Here is a 23,748-nt window from a genome sequence, read left to right on the forward strand (position 1 = left end):
CACAGGCAAGAAACCTCAGGGATGGAAAACTGGGTTGTCATTTGGGAGCTCATCTTTGCAGCTGTAGGACTTTGTAACAATTAGAGTCAGACCTTCATCTTGAAGGAGGTGCAGTTTAGTACTGAGAGGTTTACTAACAGTGTGGCTGAGAGTTAAGTTGGCAAAGGCAGCAGTTTTCACCAAATACTGGGCTCGCTCGCTCTCTCTCTCTCTCTCTGAAATATTACTATGACTGAAAATTGAGAGCTAAAAAACTGTTAATCCCAGCAACTATCTTCCACCAGTGTAAGGTTTCCAGGTCTAGCAAATAAAAATATAGGATGCCCAGGTACGTTTGAATGTCAAACGAATAAATCATTTTTTAGTGTAAGTATGTCCCGTGCAACATTTGGGATATCATTATACTAACAATTTATTCGTTGTTTATCTGAAATGCAAACGTAACTGGGTGTCCTGTATTTTATCTGGCAACTCTGCAGATAACAGCCCCAAAATAAATTGTCTAGCCCCTCTGCCTTGCGTTTCAGGAGACGGTTACTTTGTTTGGTACTTTGTATCAGGAGAAACAAGATGAAAACATTTGCAAATCCTGTGTTTGTTTTCCAACAAAATGCTTTGATATTCACAAGCCTAGGGACCATCTAAGAATAACCAGAATATTCTTCTCCTCTCACAGTGACTTTTCAAAGAACTGAGCTCTTCAGCCCTGAACAAAGGACACAGCAGAAAGGAAACTTTTGTTGTTGGCCACAGCTGAGCAAATCTATGGAACAAAGGACGCATTCAACTCACACCTTGCATCATAGTCACGCACACAGAACTTCGGCTATATGTAGAAACCAGAAATGATGAAATTTGATCCGTTTAATCTTGTAATTATGAAGTTTCATTTCCTGCTTTTTTGCTCCTGTGAGAGGTGAAACTGGAGAGAAGAGAAGCAAAGAAATTGGCATGATCAGATTTCCTCTTTCAGCCATCACTGCTAAGGACCAGATGAGTGAGTGGCAGTTCTGGCCCTAAGGAGAGACAGGTGTATGAAGACTTGCAGCAAGGTTTTCTGCTACACCCTCAGCTCCTACAACAGTGCCTGGTTGGCATGCTGAGGTGTTCTATAAATATCTGTGGAATAAATAGCAAAGGTATACACACAGATCTGGGGTGGGAGAACCAGAGGGAATGACACTCAAAGGGGGTGACACCTGATTATTTAGGAAGAGTGAAAATGACTTCAAGCAAGAGCATTCTAGGCAGGAATGGCATGACAAGGTGAGAGTGCTGGAGTCACACATGTGAGGACATCCAACAAAGAGCCAGTGGCCAGGAGAGAGGTCTGCACTGGGGACAGAATGGGAGTCAACCAGGAGACGGCTGAGAGTTGAAGCCCTGGAGAAAAGAAGATGCTCTGGGGAGACCAGGGGTGGAATCCTAGACCACGTCTTCCTCTAGAAGGAGAAAGAGGGCAGGCTGGCAGGCGGGGGACAGTCAGGACCGACACCAAGGGGATGGAGGTACCAGTGTCCAAGGAGAATGGGCTGAGAAATATCCACTGGATTTGGTGAAAGGAGTTGTCATGGAGGGGACAGGGACAGCCAGCAGAGGGCTAAGGCATGAATTTGGGGTAAGCAAGGGGAGAGACTGAGTGTAGACAAGCAGCTTTTCTGGCCATGGAATGAAAGAGATTGATAGGTTGAAGGACTACCAGGTCAAAAAGGAGGCTGTTTCACAGGGATGTTCTTGGTGGGAGAGGCCCTGAGATCTGTATGAAAGGCAGAGACAGAGCCACAGGCAGGGAGCTGTTGATTATACAGCTCCTGAATGAAAGAAAGTTCCAGTGCTCTCAGCAAGCACTCACACATGCTGTTCCTCCACTCCCTTTCCTATGGGCCCACTCCATGAGACCCAGGTGCCCCTGGACAAGCCATTGGTCCAGTCGGTCTGCAGCCCACACTTGAGTGCCCTGGCTCTTGTCTGGGTGAGTGATTCCTCTATAGAAGGCAAGAAATGCACGTTTCAAAAAGATGAGAGACCAGGGGACTGAACTCCACTTAATTCATTTAAAAACACAAAACAGGACCGCTTGAGCCCAGGAGTTTGAGACCAGCCTGGGCAACACGGTGAGACCCCATTGTTACAAAAAATTTTAAAATTAGCCAGGTTTGGGGGCACACACCTGTAGTCCCAGCTACTCGGGAGGCCAAGGTGGGAGGATGGCTTGTGCCCGGGAGTTCAAGGCTGCAGTGAGCTGGGATCGCACCACTGCACTCCAGCCTGGGTGACAGAGCGAGACTCTGTCTCTGAAAAAATAAATAAATAAAAATAAAAACACAAAATAAAAATAAAAGCCCTGTGAATGTGGAAGACGAGTGCTCACACAGATTGTCATCTTAATGGCTTCTCTAAAGTCTTTCTGGCACTCTGCAGGTAGCCAAGAATCTCCAGGGAGATAAATTACTAAGAGGTCACTGGAGGCAGTGGCTAAACCACCTTCTACACAGGGACAAGGAAGATCAAGGGCAGCCGGGGCCGCTGGCAGAGCCAGCCACCCCGCCATCGGGACATGGTACCCAAACCATAGCTTTCACCACATCAACTGTAGTGAAAAAGATTCGCTCAAAGATCTAGTCATTCATTACTCCTTAAAAAAATTTTTTTTAAAGGGAGAAAAAATGAGGGACTCTGCATCTCTGAGTAACAATATGCAACTATTATTTCTTTAAACATGCCCCAAATTGCACGTGATAAATGACTTACTCAAGATGCCATTTGCACAATGTTGAAAATCACACTAAGGTAAGCTCATAATGTGCGAGCTTTACGACTGATAACAGTCGCATTCCATTTTAAAAGAAAAAGCATAAAGGATATTATGCCATAAACTGGTTCCAGGACAACAGCAGTTTCTGTTGCTCTCTGAAATAGTTTCCATCAGGTCGGAAATTGATGCAGTACGCCTAAAGGTGGCCTCAGGATCACTACGAGCTATGGGGAGTTTTTATCATGTATGCAATAAGTACACAATAAGTATTTTTATTGTACGAATGGGGTAACCAAGTGAATATTTACCTAGAAAAAGATCCCTTCCATGTCATTTGTTTTTCCACCCCAATGCTTTAATGTACTGAATGCACTACCTCTCTTGAAACCAGGCTTTGAACAAAGTGAGAATGGAATTTTCTAGGTAGCTTTCTTAAATTGAGAAGTTAAAAGTCTGAGAGAAGAGTAGTGGCTTGTTTACCTGCTGGCAGAACTGGCCACAGAATAACCCACGAGCTATCACAGTCGCTAGAGGCCACAGCCACTGTCCTGGCTCTGCCCTGGCTCTGTCTACAGCCATGGTCCTGCCCATCTGTGACGTTCTAAGAGCAAGACGAGCTGGCTGCATGCAGTGTCCCCAGACCCAAAGGCGACAGGGACAACAGGCAGGCAGCCGCAGGAAGTTACTTTCATCATACCACACTTCGTTTTATCACATTTTCGTTTTATTTACCTTCTCTCCAAAGTAACAGAACGGTTTTCCTTTTCTTTATCCATAACCCTTAATTTTTAAAAGTCGTTTGGCTCCACGTTACCATCTAAAGTTGTTGTCAACTTTAAATTATTTCCATGAATCGGGTGGAATTAAATGGAAAATATTTTTTTCACGGCCAACGTCAGATATGATTCTATACGCTTTTTCCTTTTTTCACAACAGTTGTTAGCTGACTCGTTAACAAATCTGTATTCTCACAGCAAGCTAGCCAGTCCCTTAGATCATTATGTAGAGAAACGGCAGGTCATTAGAAGCACACGGAAGGGTGCCCGGTGAGGCACAGGATGAGATTGTAAGCACGCACCCTCCCCTTCAGACAGGTGTTCTACAGCAGGGTAAGTGCGTATTTTTCCATCTGGAACAGCAATCCTTCTTACTGAATAGTTAGCTGCATGCAATAAATTGCAAACTCAGGAAGGGCAGGGATCATACAGCTATCTGATACTGCCTGACAGAGTAGGAGGGGTTCAATAAATATGCATGAATGAGTGAAGGAATAGATGAATAGCGCTTAAACACAGGTTCTCCCTACAACACTCAGCTCCTCCCCTTTCAATTCTCGTAAAGGCCAGAGAATCACAGGAAACTCCAACTCATTCCTGACTGCCAAGAGGTCACTCCCCACCCAGGTGTCTCCTCCCATGTGGCTCCCATGAGGACCACTGGAGTGGCCTTTTCCACTGGGGACTAAAATCACCCCCATTCTGTCACTAAGATGTCGAGCATCAGCTTCCTCATCTTGAACACTCTGAGGACTTGGAAAGATAAACACTGCACAGATCTGGGCGTCAGTGGCTTTGTTTAACGCTCTTCGTAGTCTCTTTCTTCCTCCGGCGGAATTTACTTTAAGGAGGTTGAACTTTCCGTACCCTCTTGGTTGCTGGGATGTGGACCCTTTTCAGTTAACTTAATTGAAAAAGCAAGAACAAGAACGAGGAAAGAAAGCGAGGAAGATCGGTCACAAAGACAACCGATTGCGTTCTAAACCAATTACATGAGATTAGCAGAGGAGGCTGGGGTTGAGGAAAGTCACACTGCAAAAGCCAGACCCTTTGATGTTGGAGTATCTGGTTGAAGATTAACCGACCAAGCAGAATAAATGGGGAAAGGAGGAATCATAGTAATTGGGGAGAGGAAGATAGGTCAGACACGGCCACCAGTTCACAGACCTACAATAACACCCACAAGTCATTATGTCCCTGTGGTATGAGACATGAATTTACTAGCAAAAGTTCTGCAACCCCACTGATAATTCCGGAAAAAAAAAAAAAGAAAAAAGAAAAAGAAAAAGAAAAGAGGAAGCCCTTTTTTAAACACTCTATAAACTTAGGCGTCTTGGCTGTAGATGATGGCATTACTGGTTGTAGATGATGTCATTATTCCCTTGTGCCCTCAAAAGCTAGAATTCACATGGATGGTGGTGTGGCCTCCAGAGTGAGTGCTTTGTCCTTTTCTCTGCTTGATTAATTCTTGGCCTTCAAACCCCAGCTCAAAAGCCACTTCCCCACGAAGCACTCCTGGACTGCCCACTACTCACGCTCTCCTCTGCACCGCGACCTGCTTGGCTCACACCTGCGGTGTTCCACTCGTACGCTCACTTTTTTGTCTATCTTTCCTTCCCCCAGAGGAGCTTGAGTTCCTGAACAGCAAGGACTGGGTCTTAATTCTTCATGTGCGCATGTGTTTGCACCAGATGAAGTGACTGCCAACGCTTATGTCAGTTTGAACATGTAAATTATGCTTGGGGAGCCCAGGAATGGAGTGGCTCCGACCAGAGAGTCCCTGTGCGGCAATCCCAACTAAAACACAGTGTGAGTGCTTCAGCCCCCGAGAGAGCTGAGCTGAGAGGAGAGGAAGAACTCGTGTGGGATTAACACCTCCACGCTGTACAGCTGTGTCACGTCAAGCCACCTTTTTTCATCTATAAAAAGGAGTAATAGCTCTCCTGAATACCTCTCAGGATGAGGAGCAAAAGAGGATCTGAAAGCACTTGAAAACCTATAAAGGATGATGCAAATTTGCAACATTTCAGTGGGGAAAGAAAGGTAAGGAGAGCAGAGATGATGGATAGATGGATGGAAGGAAGGACTGAAGAATGAAAGGATGGATGGAAGGATGGATGGAAGATGGACAGGTGGATGGATGGAAGGATGGATGGGGTAGTAGGATGGATGGGTAGAAGGATAGATGGGTAGCAGGATGGATGGATGGAAGGACAGATGGGTAGCAGGATGGATGGATGGAAGGATGTTTGGATGGACAGATGAGTAGTGGCTCATCAGCTATGAGCATCAGCAATGCAGCTAACAGAAGGAAAAGGTTGGGAAGTGTCCAACTTCAAGTCTTGCCAGTCCATTCCCTCATGGACTCGAAGGAGTCTGCACTTAGAAATGGGAAGATTTGAGCAGGAAGGAAGGAGTCCCACCCAATTAATAAAATGTTGTCTAACGGCTCCATGTAAACAATACCTCTGGCCAAAAGCTAGTAATTCTTTCTCTTGTTTACTTAGCATTTATGAAATACTTTAACATGTATTGACTTAGAATGCCTAAGTTTAATATTTAATACAGCATCTAATAGAGTCCCATCAAGACACTTGAAAGGAACATCCTAACACTATAGGCAGTGATTTTATTTTTAAATTTAAAAAGGCAAATCAGGTTCAAGTAGGTGAAGAAAACTGTTTCAAAAAGCAGTGGGAAGTAAACAATGAGAGCCTTTTGTCAATTTCACATCCAACTAAAAACCTAAGTTACAGCACAAGAATCAGTTCTAACAAAAATACAAAGTGTGCATGAAAAGCTACTTGAACAGTTTGTTCTGCCAAGAGGTGAATAGGCTAAAAGGATCACTCTCTGAGTTTAATTTCACTAGGCAGTCTTTAGGTTATAGTAAAGGGAAATTTTTTTTTTTTTTTTTATCCATGAACTCTGTGCTGAGTACATGCACCGTGTGGTAAGCAAAGTGGCTTAGAAAGAAGAGGCTTAATTTTGCTGCAGCCACACCAGCAACACTGGGACAGTCTGCGCATGCAGTGCCTGGAGAGCAAAGCTGCATTTCAAAAGGGCTCTCTGTGCTCGCGCAGATGGCCTGCAAACTGGACCAGACTGCAGACACCGTGCCCTCCACTCTCACCAGTTGCATGCATTAACTTTTCTGTCCAAGAACCATATGCCTTACTGCACATTCAAAAACATGTACAGCAGATGGCAGGGAACAGAGGAGAGAGCAAAAAGTGGGAGACCTGGTTCTAAAGGGAGGCATGGAAAAACCAACCACCTTCCACCCTCTGATGAGATGCAACTATTTTAAATCATCAAATGGTATTTTAAACACAAATGATTTCTTTGATGCCGTCCTTACAGGGCAGATATTGCCCTTTTGTAGTACAACACTTGGTGTAACAGACTTGCATTTATCCAATACTGTTCTGTTTTCCTAACTTGGAATAATCACAGAGTTTCATAATATCAGAAATACTGACATCGTAATAGATCGATCAGCAACTCCCCAGAGTATGACTTTCTGTCACATTGAACCCCAAATAAACGTAGGGCTCTACACTGAAGAATAGACTGAACGAGCGTATCTCATCAGCATCGAAGCAAGAAAATGTTCTAAATTCAGGCAAAAAAGTCCCCCTTTTACACAATCTCTATATTAATACAAACAACAGAAGGGCTATTAACGCCCCTGATTCTGTCTGTCCATGTAGAGTCCAAAGAAACCATGCAAAGGGTATGGGAAATAACCTCCACTAAAAGGGCAGCAGTATAGACGGCAGGGAAATGGTGAACAGGTGTCACTGTTCTCTGCATAGATACAGTTTGTAAAAAGCAGGCAGCTCAGAAACAGAATAAAAGTTAGGAAAGGTCGTAAGAAAGACGAAATAGAACTGAAAAGGGAGGGACTGGACCCGACTCCAACATCCTCCTCTGCCCTAATCCCAAACATGGATCTCTAAAACAGCCCAGTTGCATTAAATCTGCCCAAGGACTTGCCCGCTCATCTGAAAAGCTACGTGTAGAACAAGCTTTAACAGGTTCACATGGCAACCCAGAATTAATGTTATCAACACCCAGCATGGTCCTCTTGAGGCCCCTTCTGGGACGTGGGCAGCCCAGGTGTGTGCCTAAAGAGTGGGACTGAGTCACACCTGGCAGCCAAAAACCCTTGCCACACCTGCACTCTGGGTCCCTCCCTGTTTCTCAGCTCGCTCTCGGACCCCTGCAGGAAAAGTGGAGGCCAGTGGTGCTTTCAAGAAAATAAACCAGGCAACTGCCTCCCTGCATATCTTAGGAAGAGGCCCAGGGAAGCACCAAGTCTGATCTGTGAGTTCTTCCTCTAGCAGCGCTTCACGTAAAGAAAAACGGAGTGGGCTGCCGCTCCCGCGGCCTGGCACTATGTGACACATCGGAGCTGCTCTGGTATCGTGAACTTTTGTTCCACAGCAGGTACTGCTCCTGGTGTCAGCAGATGATACAGGCATGAGCAGAAAAAAACAAAGAAGTCATCACAACCTATCTAACTTTATAAATGATACACCCAGTGTTTGGGGGCAGCTTTGTAAAATTTCAAGGCATTTCACTTCTTACAGTAGACCATCTCCTGGTACGTTCAATACTGAGTCCAATTTTCTGACTTCTGGAATAGATATGTTTAGAACCTTATGATGCTAACTTTTAAAAGCTATTAGAATATTTTGAGGAAATGACTCAATATATGAATATGACTCAAAAGGGTTAATGAAGGGTTGCCAGTAACTTCCAGAATCTGCTTAGGCATTGGGAGATCCTGGCTCTTGTTAGAGTGTATCAACACTTGCACCTTCCAACTGCCATATGCACTTGGGTTTCCTTTAAAGACGGGCACAGGCATCAAAATAGTCCCCCCGTATCACCTCCAGCTCTGCATCTGCAGCTCCCAACTACTAAACTCTGGAAGGGTTATTCTTATTTCTCTTTCTTTCCCATTCCTTCTCCACCCCTGACACACACATACACACACACACACACACACAGAGGCACACACACATGCATGCACACACACCTACCCACATCATAGCTTATCTGGCAGGTATGTGATAAACTGGTTCTATGTAATCAGATGGGATATTCATTGAGATAACTTGATCATGTGATAGACTAATAAAATATCAAAGAAGAGTCAAAATTTGCACAGACATTGCTGTAAATAAACATAAACATAACTGTGAAACCTCAGTTTTGGTTTCTAACTATGCTTCAATGTTTCCAAAACTCAAACCACTTATATCTGGAAAGTAGAATGTGTGTATCATTTTTTTTTATCAATTCTTGTATTACATAAATATATATATAAATATGCTCTCAAAATGGCTAAAAAAAACTAAGAATATCAAATGTTTATGAGAAAGTGGAGCAAGAGAAAGTCTTACACATTGTTGGTGGGAATATAGAAAGATACAACTAATTTGGAAAAAGGTCTAGCAGTTTCTTACATAACTAAACATTCACCTATCCTATGATTCAGCAATTTCACTCCTAGGCATTTTCCCAAGAGAAATGAAGACACATATCCGTGGAAGAACTGTATAAAATGTTCATAGCAACTTGTAGTTACAGCAGCCAAAAACTAGAAACGACTTGACTGTCCACAAGAGCATAGATAAACCCTCTAATATTCACACAGTGGAATACTATTCAGCAACAAAAAGAGACATACGACTGAAACAAGAAACAAATGGATGGATCTTAAAAGATGTTAGGGTGAATAAAAGAAGGCAGAGTATATACGGTCGGAATCTATTTATATGAAGTTCTGAAATAGACATAAAACCAAACTATGGTAGCAAAAAATCAGAATAGTTGTCCTGAGTTTAGACAGGGATCTACTGGGAAGAGGAACGAGGGAACTTTCTGGAGTGATGTTAATATTCTGCACCTCGATAGGGTTTGGGGTTGCACAGGTGCATGCATATGTTAGCACTTCATATCTGTGTATTTACCTGTATGTAAATTTTTCCAAGAGGAAAAAAACATAACTAAATGGGGAACTCTAATCAATGATGTACATGCTGAAGTATTTGGGGGAAAAGGTACTGATGTCTGAGACACACTTTAAAATGCATCAAAAATATGATTCATGGGTGGACAGAAGGATGAATAAATGGATAGATAAGTAAAAAGGCAAGTATAGTAAAGCGTTAACTGTAGAACCTAAGTGGTCTGTATGGGTATTCACTGCACAATTTTTTTGCATTGTTTTGGTATGACTGATATTTTCATGAAATAATTTGGAAAAATTCTGTTATGGCCCCATAATATCATCATTTTAAAAACTTAATATTCTGGATCTTTGTGTAAGCAAAAAGGAGCTAAAAAGCTTTATTTTTTTTTTCCCAGAGACAAAAGGATTAAACTTTTGCAAGTAAGTTCAAATACCAAATAAATGCAGGTATTTCACACTTACTGCTGAGCAAATAAAGCCCTCGCTTTATGCCAAAGGAGAAAAAAGCCTTTGTGAATGCAATCATACCTGAATGACTGTTTTGCACATGACCACATCCTTCCCCACCCACAACTTGCCAATTACTGAGTTTGAACATGTTTCTCTTGTTATATAATTTGCTAAATACTAATGGGCTTTGAACATAAGCCAAAAGATTCCCCCAATCCCAGCTGGGTGAAACCCCAAAACCCACTCTGTTCTACTGGACCTCCCTGAAGAGCTCAGGAGAGTTATTTGTGGGGGCTTCTTATCTCTCTGCACATCTGGATCCCATGCGGCATCGAGTACCAAGCTTTGCTCTTAAAAGACACCCAGTAAATAACTGTTCAAGGTCGCTTTCCATGGTTCAAGGGCACACAGGGACCACACAAGGGGTATTTTTGTCTTTCTTCATAAAAACCACCAGGCTCATGAAGAGCCATTATTCCTACTGGCAAAATGCCATGATGATCAAAATTGTGTAAAATTATAATTTAATCTTCCAAGTCATAAAGCATCAGAGTCTGACCGTGAAGGCCAGGCTGCCCCCGGCGACGGGCTCTTCCAATTACCGTGTGACTTTGGGAAATCGGTTTAACTTCTTTGCGCCTCACATTCCTCCTCTAAAAAGGAGAGTGGTATTTGCACCCCACGGGACTGACATGAAGATGAAGTGAGATAATCCACCAAGTTGCTTTGCAAAGTGCCTGGCACGTCATAAGCACCCAACACACGTTAGCTAGTGGTCATGGTTATTTTGTCACGTCTAGGCGAATGAAGCTGAGAGTGCCTGTCTCTATTACACAGATTCACCACTGTGTATCACGGAGCTATCGGTATTGACAATTCAAAGAATTTAGTAAATCGCAGTTCTCCAAATAAGCTTCACTCCCAGGTTCTCCTAGTCAAAACATAGAAACTCAAGACGACGTTAAATATATCCTTCAGTATTGCATAAGCAGCCTTTATGTTTTCCTTGTCTATGCGTCCACGCGGTGTTCTGAAGTCTCAGGGTAGGAGGGATAGGAAAGTCACTTGTCTACAGCCCTTTTTGAGGTTTGCTAAGAGAACACCCCCAGCAGTCTTCTTCTTCCTCCTCTTCCTCCTCCTCAACATCCCCAATGGCAGAGAAATCAGCCTCCCAGCACCCTCTTTGCATCGGAGGTGGCATGACCCATCCTCTACACTATGGCTGGGCACACAGAATGAGCACTCACTCCAAAGATGTGCGCGCCCTCATCCCTGGAACCCGTTAATATGTTACATTAAATAGCAAAACAGACTGTAGAGGTAATTACGATGATGGATTTTAGGATAGGGAGATTATCCTGGATTAGCCGGCGGGCCTGATCTAATCCCAGGAGCCAATACAAGCAGAGAACTTTCTCCGGCTGTGGTCAGAGAGGCACAGCAGAAGGAAAGATCAGCACTCTGACATGCGGGAGGCCTCAGTGCACCACTGCTGGTTTGGCAACGGAAGGGGTGAGGTGACAAAGAATGCAGGTGGCCTCAGGGAGCTCAGAAAGGCTCCCAGCCAACAGGCAACAAAGTAACAGGGACCTCAGCCCTGCATCTGTGAGGAATCGACTTCTGACAACAACCTGAATGAGTTTGGAAGTGGATTCTTCCCTAGAGCCTCTAAAAAGGAACATGGCCCTGAGGATGCTTTGACTTTGGCCTTGAGAGACCTCAAGCAGAGACTCGCTGAGCCAGGCCATGGTCCAAACTCCTGGCCCATGCAAATGGTGAGATTAAGCGGTTAAACCGCTCAATTTGTGGTGATTTGTTAAGGCAGCAATAGAAAACTAATGCAACGGCTCTGAAAACATCTGAAGTTCCCTAACATGTTTCCTTGTATCTTGGGTTTTTCTCTAGATCAAGTATTCTCTGGGACTGGACTGTCTTTTGCAAACTAGACTTTGAAGCTACTCACTTAGTGGCTACCCTTTACAAAACTAAAAAAAAAAAAAAAAAAAAAAATTGAAAAAAGAAAATACCTGGAATTCCTCCATCTGATTAACTCAGGCCAGCCATCCTGGGGCTGAGCTTGTGATGACCAAGGACAGTGCAGGTGCTGTCGCAGGGCTGTGTGCGCACAGGGGCCTGCCAGCCCAGCCCAGCACTAGCAAATGCCATGGGTGGGTAATGCCATGATGTGGACAACCAGTGTCTGACACCAAGAGACCTGATTTCAAGCTCTCCTTTGAATGTGTCCTGGAGAGAAAACAGCAATCTCAAATCTGGCATCTGAGGCCAAAAACAATCCTCCAACTATGCTCAAATCAGCTCATGACACAGCAGAACTATGTCCCAATCCACTTTCTAGAAACCAGGCTTTCATCAAGGCAGCCGAAGATCACCCTGGTGGTTTTGGTAACCAAGTCACACTTTTTACTCATTCTTTACTCGACTAATGCTATAGTCACCTAAAAGATCTAACTCTCTTTCCCATGGATTAAAAAAAAAAAAAATTAACCCATTCTATTCTTCAACTTGGTTACTGCCACAGTTATTGCCAACAGAGGGATATTTTTGTGAATTTTGCAAGCCCTCTTTTTACCTTTATGCATGCTTTATTTCATAAGAATGTATAATCAATGTCCTCATCCAAATTATTAATAAAATACTATTAATTTTAAATGATAAATAATTATTAATAAACAACTAGATTAATAATAAATGTTCCTAATAAAATATTAAGGGCCAAGGTAGATGTGCTTTAATTCTCTCTATTAAGATATATTTCCATTAGAAAACACTTGTTGTTGACTTTTCTCTCCGAGAGATTTAAGCCATCTTTGTGGTGAAAAGGAACCAAACCACAACCACTCTCTCAGTATAAAGAGGAAGAAAGTAAACCTCATTCATTGAGACTGGGCTACTAATGACTGTTCTTGGAATCAGAAACCTTACTGATACAACTCACCTTGTAGATTAAGGACTGCTTTAATCAAAGCATTCAGCGTCTTTCATTCAGCTCTGCCAACACGACATCCAAAACCTTTCCCCCAATACAAATTCAATCATTTTCCTATTTGAATTCTGAGCTCAAAAACAGTAAGTCTAAGCAAGTAAAAATGTTCATCTGACTTGGAAATAGTTGAGTCTTTTCTCATTAAATGTACACTTCTCCATTCCTGTGGGGTATAGTTTAGACAAGATAAACAAAACAATCTTTCATAAACTCCATACTCACTTCCAAGGTATCTTTTCCTGTGCCATTTGCTACTTCCCTAATTCCAAAAGATCTTACTAGTTCTCACATTTGAGTATGTCTTCGTATACTTTATACAAAATTAAGGGCTCAAAATATTTGATGAATATATTAAGTCCATCCAGTTTAAGTAATATGCGAGAGCTTTATCTAATTGTTTCTATAATTATTATTCAGAACTTCCAACTGACATTGGAAATCACCGTATTGTTCAATCTATACTGTAGCTGCTTAAATATCTGATCACCGAAAGGACCCCCTCTACCTAACTTTCAAGTTTTAGGAGCACGAGGCGATGGACTGCATGCTTACGCTCTCTGAAATAAAACTTCCTGTGGCTAAATCCTTGAAATATCTAGAAATAAACATTACAGACAAACGGATGCTGGACTTTTAGGTTATACAGGACTTAGTGGGTTTCATCTGACTCAAAAGACGCTTGCCTAATTACAAAACAAGTACCTTAGTGATGGCCTTCTCACTTTAATATTTATTTTTCCATGTATTTTCCAATTAGATTGTAAACTTTCCAAGGGTGAGAATTTCTAAATAATCAAGCTTACGCAAAAATATATCGCACCTCCCACATACCATCTCTTTTTGTCTAATAAGTATTTAGCATACAGCAGGCATGCATATTTAGGAGTTTGGTTTCAAAAGCAGAAGAGAGAACAGCTACAGGTGAAAGAACGTGAGGACTAGAACAATCACGCTGGGGATGATAAAAGGGAAAGTTGTAGCTAAAGAAGATGATTGAAACTGGTGAAAATAGGAGATAAAGCGGGAACAGGTATGCGAGGAAAGGCAGGGAGGTTGTAAAGGCCACACTTAGCAATTTAGACTTCACACTTTGGGCAAAAGGGAAATAGTAAACATTTTTCCTGCAGGAGAGAAACATGAATAAAACGGTGTTTGAAGAGAGACAACATGGAAAAGTCTGGGTTGAAAGAACAAATTAAAATAGAGAAAGATCAAGATGTGCTATCTTCAGCAAGTATCCTGTGAGGGCTATGGTATACATGCAGTGGAAATTAAGAAAAATGAATGAATAATATGGAGAGATAGGTAGAGAGACAAAGATGCTACCTTACATGTGGCAAGGTTGTCGACCTCAAAATAACTGAGGGATTCACTCCCTTTGTCAGTATTTGTTTACCTTTTGGCCAAAGCCCAGAAATCGAGAAGGTTCAAGCTTCTCTCCATCCTTGAGTTCAGTTCCTTGGGAGAAGGAACATCCTTCTCCTTTCCCCAGGACATGAGGTTTGGGTCCCACAAGACTCTGCCAAATCACCAGCTGCTGTTCCGGGCCCTACCCCAATGTCACCTCCCTCTCCTCTCGGGGATACAAGGAACTTGATTCCTTTGCTCCCAACAAGATGGAAATTGCAGGAGACCAATCAGTTTCCCTCTTCCCGTTATTGCCTAACAAGTGCAGTGTTGCGGCTTGTCCAGGGCTTTCCACACTGTTCCTGCCCTTCCCAGCATGGGGACTTCTTTGGTTGTTCAAATGGCCCTGGGCTCCGGAGCTCATAGGGCTCATGTGCCTAAGAGAGGTGGAGAACTATCAGAGGGGTGTGGCGAGTCTGGGAGGTGGCAACTGGGGGACCATTCAAGCTGGGTGGTGCTGGGGGTCTCTGATGTTTCATACACAAAGGCATTGAGGGGCCAGGGTGACATTGATCACAACTTTCTTTTAGCTCGTTTAGTCACTATAGATATATTTCAACAAACATTGGAGCACAGCTTGAAAGCAAGCAAGGTTTCTATAAGTGGATTTTGGCAAGGGTTTGAGAGGCTAAGTGTTCTCCCTGCAGGTGTGACTCCCAGCTCTGGAAGGAACACAGCACACGTGATGTACCTTGCTTACGAACGAGAGAAAAGTCACGGCTCACTGATCTCATCTGGAAGAATGGCAGTTATCCTGGTGATGGAGGTGTCCTTGAGGTGTTCCCCAAAGATCCTTGTCATGGCTCCAGTCTGGCAGAATTTTGTTAAACAGATGCAAGATCTCCTTGCATTTCTGCAAATGGTACCTTTAGTAGCTTGGTTCCAAAAAGTGGTCCACACTGTACCACTACCCTCACTGTATGAGAGCATCTCTTTTCACAGTTCTTATGGGTTAGGATCTTTTAGTTTCCTGCTGCTGACATAACAAATTAGGGCAATTCAGTGGCTTGAAACGAGTTCACTACCTTACAGTTCTGGAGGTTGGAAGTCCGAAATCACTTTCACCAGGCTAAAGTCAAGATGTCGGCAAGACTGTATTCCTTTTGGAGGCTCTATGGGAGAATCTGTTTTCTTGCATTTTCTGGCTTCTGGAGGCCACTTGCATTCCTTGGCATCTGGCCCCTTCCTCCATCTTTAAAGCCATCAGTGTAACATCTTCAGTCCCACTCTGACTCTGACTCTCTGTTTCTACTGTTACATCTCCTCTGACTTTGACCTTCCTGCCTCCCTCTTAAAAGAACCCTTGTAGGCCGGGCGCGGTGGCTCACGCCTGTAATCCTAGCACTCTGGGAGGCCGAGGTGGGCGGATCCTTTGAGCTCAGGAGGTCGAGACCAGCCTGAGCAAGAGCAAGACCCCATCTCTACTAAAAATAGAAAGAAATTATATGGACAACTAAAAATATATATAGAAAAAATTAGCCGGGCATGGTGGTGCATGCCTGTAGTCCCAGCTACTCGGGAGGCTGAGACAGGAGGATCGCTTGAGCTCAGGAGTTTGAGGTTGCTGTGAGCTAGGCTGACGCCACGGCACTCACTCTAGCCTGGGCAACAGAGTGAGACTCTGTCTCAAAAAAAAAAAAAAAAAAAGAACCCTTGTGACTACACTGGCCTCATCTGGATAATTCAGAATAATCCTCCCATCTCAAGATCCTTAACTGAATCACCCCAGCAAAGTATCTTTTGCCATATAAAGTGACATATTCACAACGTCTGGGGATTAGGACATGGACGTCGGCGGGGCCATTATTCTACAATACTACAAGGTCTATATGGCTAGAGAGCACCTCACTTGAGATCACTTTACTTCTCCTGGCTTCAATTTCTTCATCTCCAGAACACGGGAGATAAATTTGATCTCCAAGATCCTCCTGGCACTAAAATGCGCTCTATAAATGCATCTGTAAGATTACTGATTCTATGGATTACAAGGGAGAGAAAGGATCTAAGCGGATACCCAGATTTGGAGTCTAGTTAACAGAGAAGAAGGTGTGCTTGGTTGGAGGAGAAGGATCACAGAACAGGAGTTTGAGGTAAAGCCAGTGCACTGTAGCAGAGGTGTCTACTAGCTTGCTGGGGATAAACAAATGGAGCTACAATACCAGCTCAAGGCAAGAGAAAGGAAAGCCGGCATCACCCACATGGAGGCGCTTAATCACTGGGATCTCTAAAGATTACTAAGTTCTGAAAGGGATAAATGAAAGAAAAAAGAGCAAACATTTGCAGACTGACCTGTGGAAGAAGAACTGGCAAATGAAATAGAGGCTTCATCAGGGGAAGGTGGTGTCATCTTGAATGTGCTAATCGAACTGTTTATTTTAAGGGAATTTATCATGAAGCCCTTTCTAAAGCGGTTTACTGCCTCAAATTTGCCCATTTGCAAGTTGGGTTTTTTAAAAAATGGTTTTCTTGCTGTAGGACATGCTATTGGGTCACACTAGAGAATCTCTTCTAAAAAACAGTTATTTCATACAATTCATGGTCTATATAGAGAACTGAAGCTTAATTTTGGAAATACATTTAAAATACATTCAGTTCTGTGTTTGCAAGAACTGAATAATTTAGCTGGAACTGTTGTCTTTAAGAGTCCTAAATTTGTATTTGGTGAAGTCAAGTAAAAATGACTTATTTACAACATTTCCCTATAACGTGACCAAATTATAACAGCATATACTGATATGTATAATAATTTCCATTAAACATGTTTCACAAAAAGTACACGAAGTACACAAGGCAAACTTGTCTATCTAAATTTCTGTAATATGCTTCATCCAACTCTCCCTTCACTATATATGTCTGTTGTCTATCCAACTTATTTCTATGTGCTTTAGTAAGTAGCAGTTACTAATAAAAGTAGTAAATTAATATTTACCTAAAATTTCTAAATTACTATTTACCAGCAATAATAAAAAAAAAAGTACAAGTAGATTTACTGAGATGTCAGTAACTTATTCAAAATGAAGAACTGATTAAAGCTGAGAAAGTACTTTCATTTCAAGTTACCAGTTTAAAGATCCATGCAATCTTTGTCTTCTTTTGCTTAGAACTGAAAGCTAATACCTATGAGTCACAAAATATTATAGGACAAGTGCAAATAATATACAAAAATGATTCACAAAGTCATTTCAAAGACTTTTTCTTGAAATTCCCTAGACACCACTGTTATTTCTGCACAGAGTTCTCACACCTGGCTTGCAGTGACGCCCAGCCCTGTAAGTTCAGCTCCTGCAGTTTCCCAGGATGTGAGCCCAGGAGTTTTATTTAGATGTTATGTTTTTAACATAGTGTCAACATAAGTCATGCTTGTTGGACGATCCTCTTACATCTTACATTTCTTCAAGGTCTTTCAACTGACCACAGTGTTCTAATAAGTGAAGTTTGAGTTTGGTAAAGACTAGAGCTCTTGCAGGGAAGAGACGAAGCCAATCATTCCCCTCAAATGTTCTGACAGATTGTAGCTTTTCTGAGACGAACAGAAAGTTAGCACATCATTGCAAAACACCTTACTACTAGATAATCAGCAACAAAATAAAGATTGTACAACAGAACCGCTAAGCATGAAGTCCTGACTTAACTCTGACCTTTCTTTTGACACCTAGAGTGTTGACTTCAAAAATACATCCCTATAGAACACATATTGCTGCTCTTCAAAAAGAGCCCCTTTATCAAGCCAGCCTCAATGCAGTTTTTTAAAAAGGAGGTGCAGAAAATTGGTCATTATTTTTGAATACAGTTTCTGTAAAAATTCCCAGAAAAAAAATTAGATACTATAAATACTCATAGCAACTTAGATGAAACACTTAATAAAAACACACCATCATATTCTAGAGCTAGCTCAAATTCATGATTAGCAAAGCCAAGACTCAACCGTGACAACTGACAGTTGCATCGGAAATAGCGTTGCCGATGCAATGTGGCTGGAGTAACAGAATCCCAAGCCAAACCATAAATTTTATTTTGAATATATACATAGCAAAGTAACGCCAAAAAACTCTGCAGATGTTAGTTTCCTCAGATGACATAATAAAGATTCACTTAATAAAAAAGGTGTCATTTAGTCTCAGGAATCTAGTTGGAAATATTATAGTATATGATTTCTGTATGTTTGAGGTCTCCAACCTTGACCAAAGTAATTTCCAAACCTTGTTGGTACACAATGCTTGTTCAAAGTATAATGTATGTAACAGTTTCTACCATAAAAGCAACACTCTCACAAAGTAGGTTTTGGAGAAGGTAAACATTGAACGTTTTCTCTTAAAATGCACGCCAGTGGTGTGACTGCAGGTTGCATTATGGTACGTTTATTAGCTGTCTTCAATGCTTAACCCATTCAACACTACCTGAGCACCGAATGTATACAAAACAATCTACAACCTGCTGCGGGAAATGCAAAGTGAAATGAGATGCAGTATTTGTGTTCATATGTACAAGATTCAGGAGAATAGAGAACACATGAATTTAAAAACTGTAGGAGAGTAAGTGATAAATAAGTGTCAAGACGGTTTGAAGAACTCAGTGGGCTGAAAGTGACCTTCTAATGTCAAAGACAAAACTGTCTAATCACTTAAAAATGCTACTAGCTCAAAATTTAGATGCCAGCTAGTGAGACCCCTGACTTCTGATAGAGCTCCTAGGACCAACACTTTAAAAGGCCATCCTTATGGTAAATAACGAACAAAGGAAGTAATCCAAGGTAATTCCAAGATACTTGATCTTCCATTCAAATCATACCATATACTAAGATACTTCTAGCCATGGCATAAATATCCTTACAAGCTGACCATTTCTCAGGTTGACCATTTCTCTCCCATGTCACAGAACATTCCATTTCTCAGAGTTTAGTTCCCCAGCCTGATTTCTAGCAGTAACAGCTCAGTAAAACATGGTCTTAGACTTAAACCTAGTAGGTTTTTCATGACTCTTTTTTTTTTAATTGAAGCTGTGCCTTCCTCTATTTTACAAGTGTATAAATTTAATATTTCCATATCTTGCTAGTTCAAGTGTAAAACAAAAAAATTTCAACCCGCTTTTGGAATTAATGGCCTTGTTGAAGTGCAAATATCATACTGTTTAAAATAGCTGATTCAAAAAGCAGTAGGGTATTAATGAAAGAAGCTACAATTCAACACTGATGATCTAATGTCCAAAACATTCGCTTCCTACGTGAAGAAACATATGGGTCTTTTTGTATCTTGTTTGCGTCCCCGCTACCATGACACGCGTTACTAAAATGTGTACACAATTCATAGTGGTCATCTTCTACCATAGCTATAGAAGAAGCAATGCATTTAAGAGATGCCAGCAAATGAGACAGCCAAGTGATGGATATGAAAACCTTTAACTCAACACGTACGCAACAAACTGAACCCAACAGATTGGTGGCAGAGCCTCTCCTTCCTGTCGCAGCAACATCGTGGTGGTGGTGGTGGAAGTCCAGGCTTCTCTGCTCCCAGGCACCCTGGGCCTGCCAGTGCAGGGGAGCGGGTAAGGCAGGGTCCCTGCAAGAGGGAGCAGGGATGGTGCTCTCTTCCTTCATTTAGTCTGCGGGGCCAACTTGGCAGGGCACACACCCTCTGCGAGGAAAGGTCTCGGGCAAGGAATCCGGGGGCGCTACAGGGAACTCCCTCTCAGGAGACCCGAGACACCCAAGGGAGCCCAGGCAGCGCTGCCTGGGTGCATGCATATGCTCATTTGCGGGCCTCAGTCGCCCTTTTGAAAGGGCCAGCAACAGAGAAGCACTGGATTTGGCCCCCGCCAAAGCGTGCCAAGGAAGCTTTGGGCTTCCCCCCAAAACAAATTCTGATTTTAAAAACAAAAGACAGGCTCGTGGCCATTATCAGAGGCGACCACGTTACTCCCAAGGGCTGAAAAGCAGATTTGCAGAGGCCAAAGATTAGACAAAAGGCACGGGCTGGCGACAAACAGATCTGGAAATGATTTTTTTTTTGGGGGGGGGAGCGGTTAGTGATTAGGGCCTCCCAGGTCCAATTCTTTCTCTCCTTCTGGGGACGATTTCTGGGCCGCTGAGCAAATCCCTTAAGGTCTGGAAAAGACGTCGGGTAGGGAGGGGGAGAAGACCCCGAAACTTTCCCAAACTGCGGCAGGCTGCTGGCGGGCAGCGGTCGCGGACCTCGGGGTCCCGGGACGCAGGGGGCACCCCGGGGCGGCGGCCGCCCGGTCCCCGCCACAACAAAAGGGCCGGGCGCAGCCTCGGCGCTCGGCTTCCCGGACCCGAGCCCGGAGCGGGGAGCCCTGGGCGGCCCCTCTGGCCGCGGTGGCCGCGGAGACGGCGCCGCGTGTCTGTGGCACGGCATAAAGGAAAGGACCTTCGGGTGCATCCAGACGGGCCACCAGCCGTGGCACCAACAACAGCTGGTGCCACCCGCCCCGCCGCCCGCCCTGGACCCCGGCCACCGGCCCCCGGAGCATCTGGCCCGCCGGCCCCGCGTCCCCAGCCGGCGCCGCCCCCTCGGGAGCGCGGTGCGGGGGTGCAGGCCCGGCGGCTCCCGCTGCGGCTCGGGCTGCGGCTCCGCCTGCGCCGCCGCCACAATGCGGCCGGGACCCTCCCGCCGCCGCCGCCCCTGCGCCAGGCCCGGCGCGACACAAAGCCCCCGGCCCCGCCGCCGCCCACCGACCTTGCGCTCCGGCGCCGGGCTCCCGCAGCGTCTTGGTCACCGCCTTCCAGACGTGGCAGCCCAGCAGGCAGAGCAGCAGCGCCCCGGACCTGCTCATCTCCGCGCCGCGGGGCCGGCTCGGGCTCGGGCTCGGCGACAGCGGCCGGGCGGCGGCGCGTCACGGGCGGCCGGGCGCCGCGCCTCTTTCCATGTCGCTGGCTCCGCGCGCCGGGCCCGCCGCCCGATTGGCCGCCCCGCAGCCGCGGCCGCTCCCTCCTGCGCGCCCCGCGCCGGCTTCTCCCGAAGAGCCGCGGCGACGGCGGCTCCGCCAGCGCCTTAACCCCTTCCTGCCCCGCCCCGCCGCCCGCCGCGGCGCCCAGGCCCCGGGCCCGTGGTGCCACCTGGCGGCCGCCGCGCCGCGGGAGCCCCCGCCCGGGCGCCCCCGCGTGTCCCCCTGCGCGCCCCTGGCCGCGCGTCCCGGCCTCCCGCGCCCGTCTCCTGCGGAAAGCACGGAACGCCACCGCGGCCCCGAGACAGCCCGGGAGCTCCCCATCCCCGCGGCCCCGGAGAGCAAAAGGACCTGCCTTTCAGGGCGGAGCCCTTCGCATCCCACCTGGTCACCTGAGGGTCCACGGGGGACATTGTGCCCGCGCCTAGACCTCCCTAGGGTTCCTCAGTCTAACACCAGCCTGCAGCTATTCGGGTCACAATCCGCCTGTGGCCCCCAGGGTAGATTTGACGCCCAGCGTTAAAGGCCGGAGGGAACACACTCCCTAAGCCCGTGTAGACTGCAGCAGGCCATCAGACGGACATCTTCAGGTTGACATGTACTTGGATATTTCTAGAAGGTTAGGGTAGGGAGAGAATTTACATTTATTTAGGCCCATGCTATTTTTTTTCCACCTTTGTTTTGTCTTATTAAAGGAAAAAAATACTACATGACGTGTTTAAGCACACGGTAAGAAAGACCTTATTTAGGACCATTGCAATAGGTGTAGCGACCACTGCAATGAATTTTGCAGTGGGGGGGAAGATTGGGCCCCACTGTGAACACAGCATGGACAAGTGAGAATTTGTAGCCGAGGAGCGGGCAGGGGTCAGTGAATGGGAACTTGCTAAAAGAATTCTAACAAAAATTCTTGCTGAAGACAGGCGACGGTGATCGGATGTCCCCTGGGGGATGGTGGAGGACGGGAACCTGATCAGATATGGAGGGTGACAAGACATCCAGGGTGGGGGGTTCTTGCTGAAACTGGATTTGAAAAGGAAGTGCACAGATGGGCGGAGAAGGTTGAGGGGCGTGACTGCAGTGTGGTCAAGCAGAGAAGCATTGTCAGTCTTCGCAATATGTGATCTAAGAGGTAGGTGTCATTATCCCCGTTCACAGATGGGAAACTAGAGGCTTAAGGAGGGTTAAGGAATTTGCCAGAAAGCACAGAGCTGGTCAGTGGCAGCGCCAAGATTCTAATAAAATAGTCAGTCTGATCCCAAACCTCTGGACTTCCCTTAGGCTTGAGGACACCCCCAATCCCCACCCCAACTTTTCTTTGTCTCAGCTGGCTCCTGTTTGCCTTCCCACACACAACCCTTGTGTCCACCCTCTCTCTCCACCTTGTGCCCCAAACAGCACTGCAGCCACCTGCTGACCCCTGCTGGGACCCAGGCTCTGAGAAAATCCATTCCAGACCCACTGTCCGCCCAGTGCTGCTTCCAGAACATGAGGCCAAAAGGAGGGTTATTACTGTAATTTTATTAATTGAGCATTAAGGCATGGCAGGCACGGTACCAGAACGAGAATGAAGGATGGCACTTGCCCAATTGGCTTATGATAGACAAATTACTGTGATGCACAAGAAAAACTCGGAGGTAGAGAAGCCCACGTGGGTTTTAGAGTCACCCCCAGGAACAATGCTATAATCTGTGCAAATTGTCCACCTGCACAGGGTGGCAGGTAGTCAGGAAGGCAGAAAGCCCCATAGTTAGGAACTGCCTGATTCTCTCCTCCTCGTGACTCCTGTGTCAAAGCCTTCCCGTCCTTCCAGGGTCCACCTCAGAGCCAGGGGAAGGAAATGAATGGGGTGACAGTCTAGCTCGGCCCTCAACTCCAGCTTGGGCACCAGCAGACAAGGATGCAAGGAGTCCAGGCTGGCAAGATTGCTGGGTGAAGGATGGCTCCATGGAGTGGAGTGCCCTGAAGTTTTTAAGCCATTTTCTCGGAGGTAGAGGGGTGCTTCTAAGAGGAGTGGCATTAAACCCATCACAGAGTTGACACTTCTCATTTCAAACCCATTGAGGAAGTGCCTTTGACAGGGATGTTGGTTATAAGCAAAATAATCATCATTATCATCATGATCATGATCACGGACCAGGTTGACTATCAGGAGGGCACCTCAGTCTCCTACAAAACTCTAAGAACCCAAAGTGTCATGTCTTACGAGAGGATGAAGAAAACTAGTATTTTGGGGGTTGCTAATATATGCCATTGACCAGACTGGACACGTTTCCTCGTAACAGCTTACTTGGCTGGTATTATTAGTTCTGTTTTACAGATGAACAACCTGAAGCTTAGTGACAATAAACAATTTGCCCAAAATATGTAGGTCCGACAACAGCAAGCTCAAATCCTCTGTACCATGTTACCTGGCAGAATAAATTTCATGCAAACGATTCAAGTTATCTCCAGTCATGTCCAAATTGTT

General features: G+C 44.9%; 1 protein-coding gene across 1 annotated transcript in view; it reads right to left on the minus strand.

Moving 5' to 3' along the window:
• FAM171A1 (family with sequence similarity 171 member A1) overlaps nt 1-21,373 on the minus strand; it is a 110,415-nt gene extending 89,042 nt beyond the window's left edge. The window contains exon 1 of the mRNA XM_069458759.1: nt 21,071-21,373. Coding sequence (XP_069314860.1) covers nt 21,071-21,167 — 97 coding nt within the window. The 5' untranslated portion in view covers nt 21,168-21,373. The remainder of the gene's footprint in view (nt 1-21,070) is intronic.
• Between the last annotated feature and the right edge of the window lie 2,375 nt (nt 21,374-23,748).

This window comes from Eulemur rufifrons, chromosome 25 (assembly GCF_041146395.1).
Source record: "Eulemur rufifrons isolate Redbay chromosome 25, OSU_ERuf_1, whole genome shotgun sequence".
Lineage (NCBI taxonomy): Eukaryota > Metazoa > Chordata > Mammalia > Primates > Lemuridae > Eulemur > Eulemur rufifrons.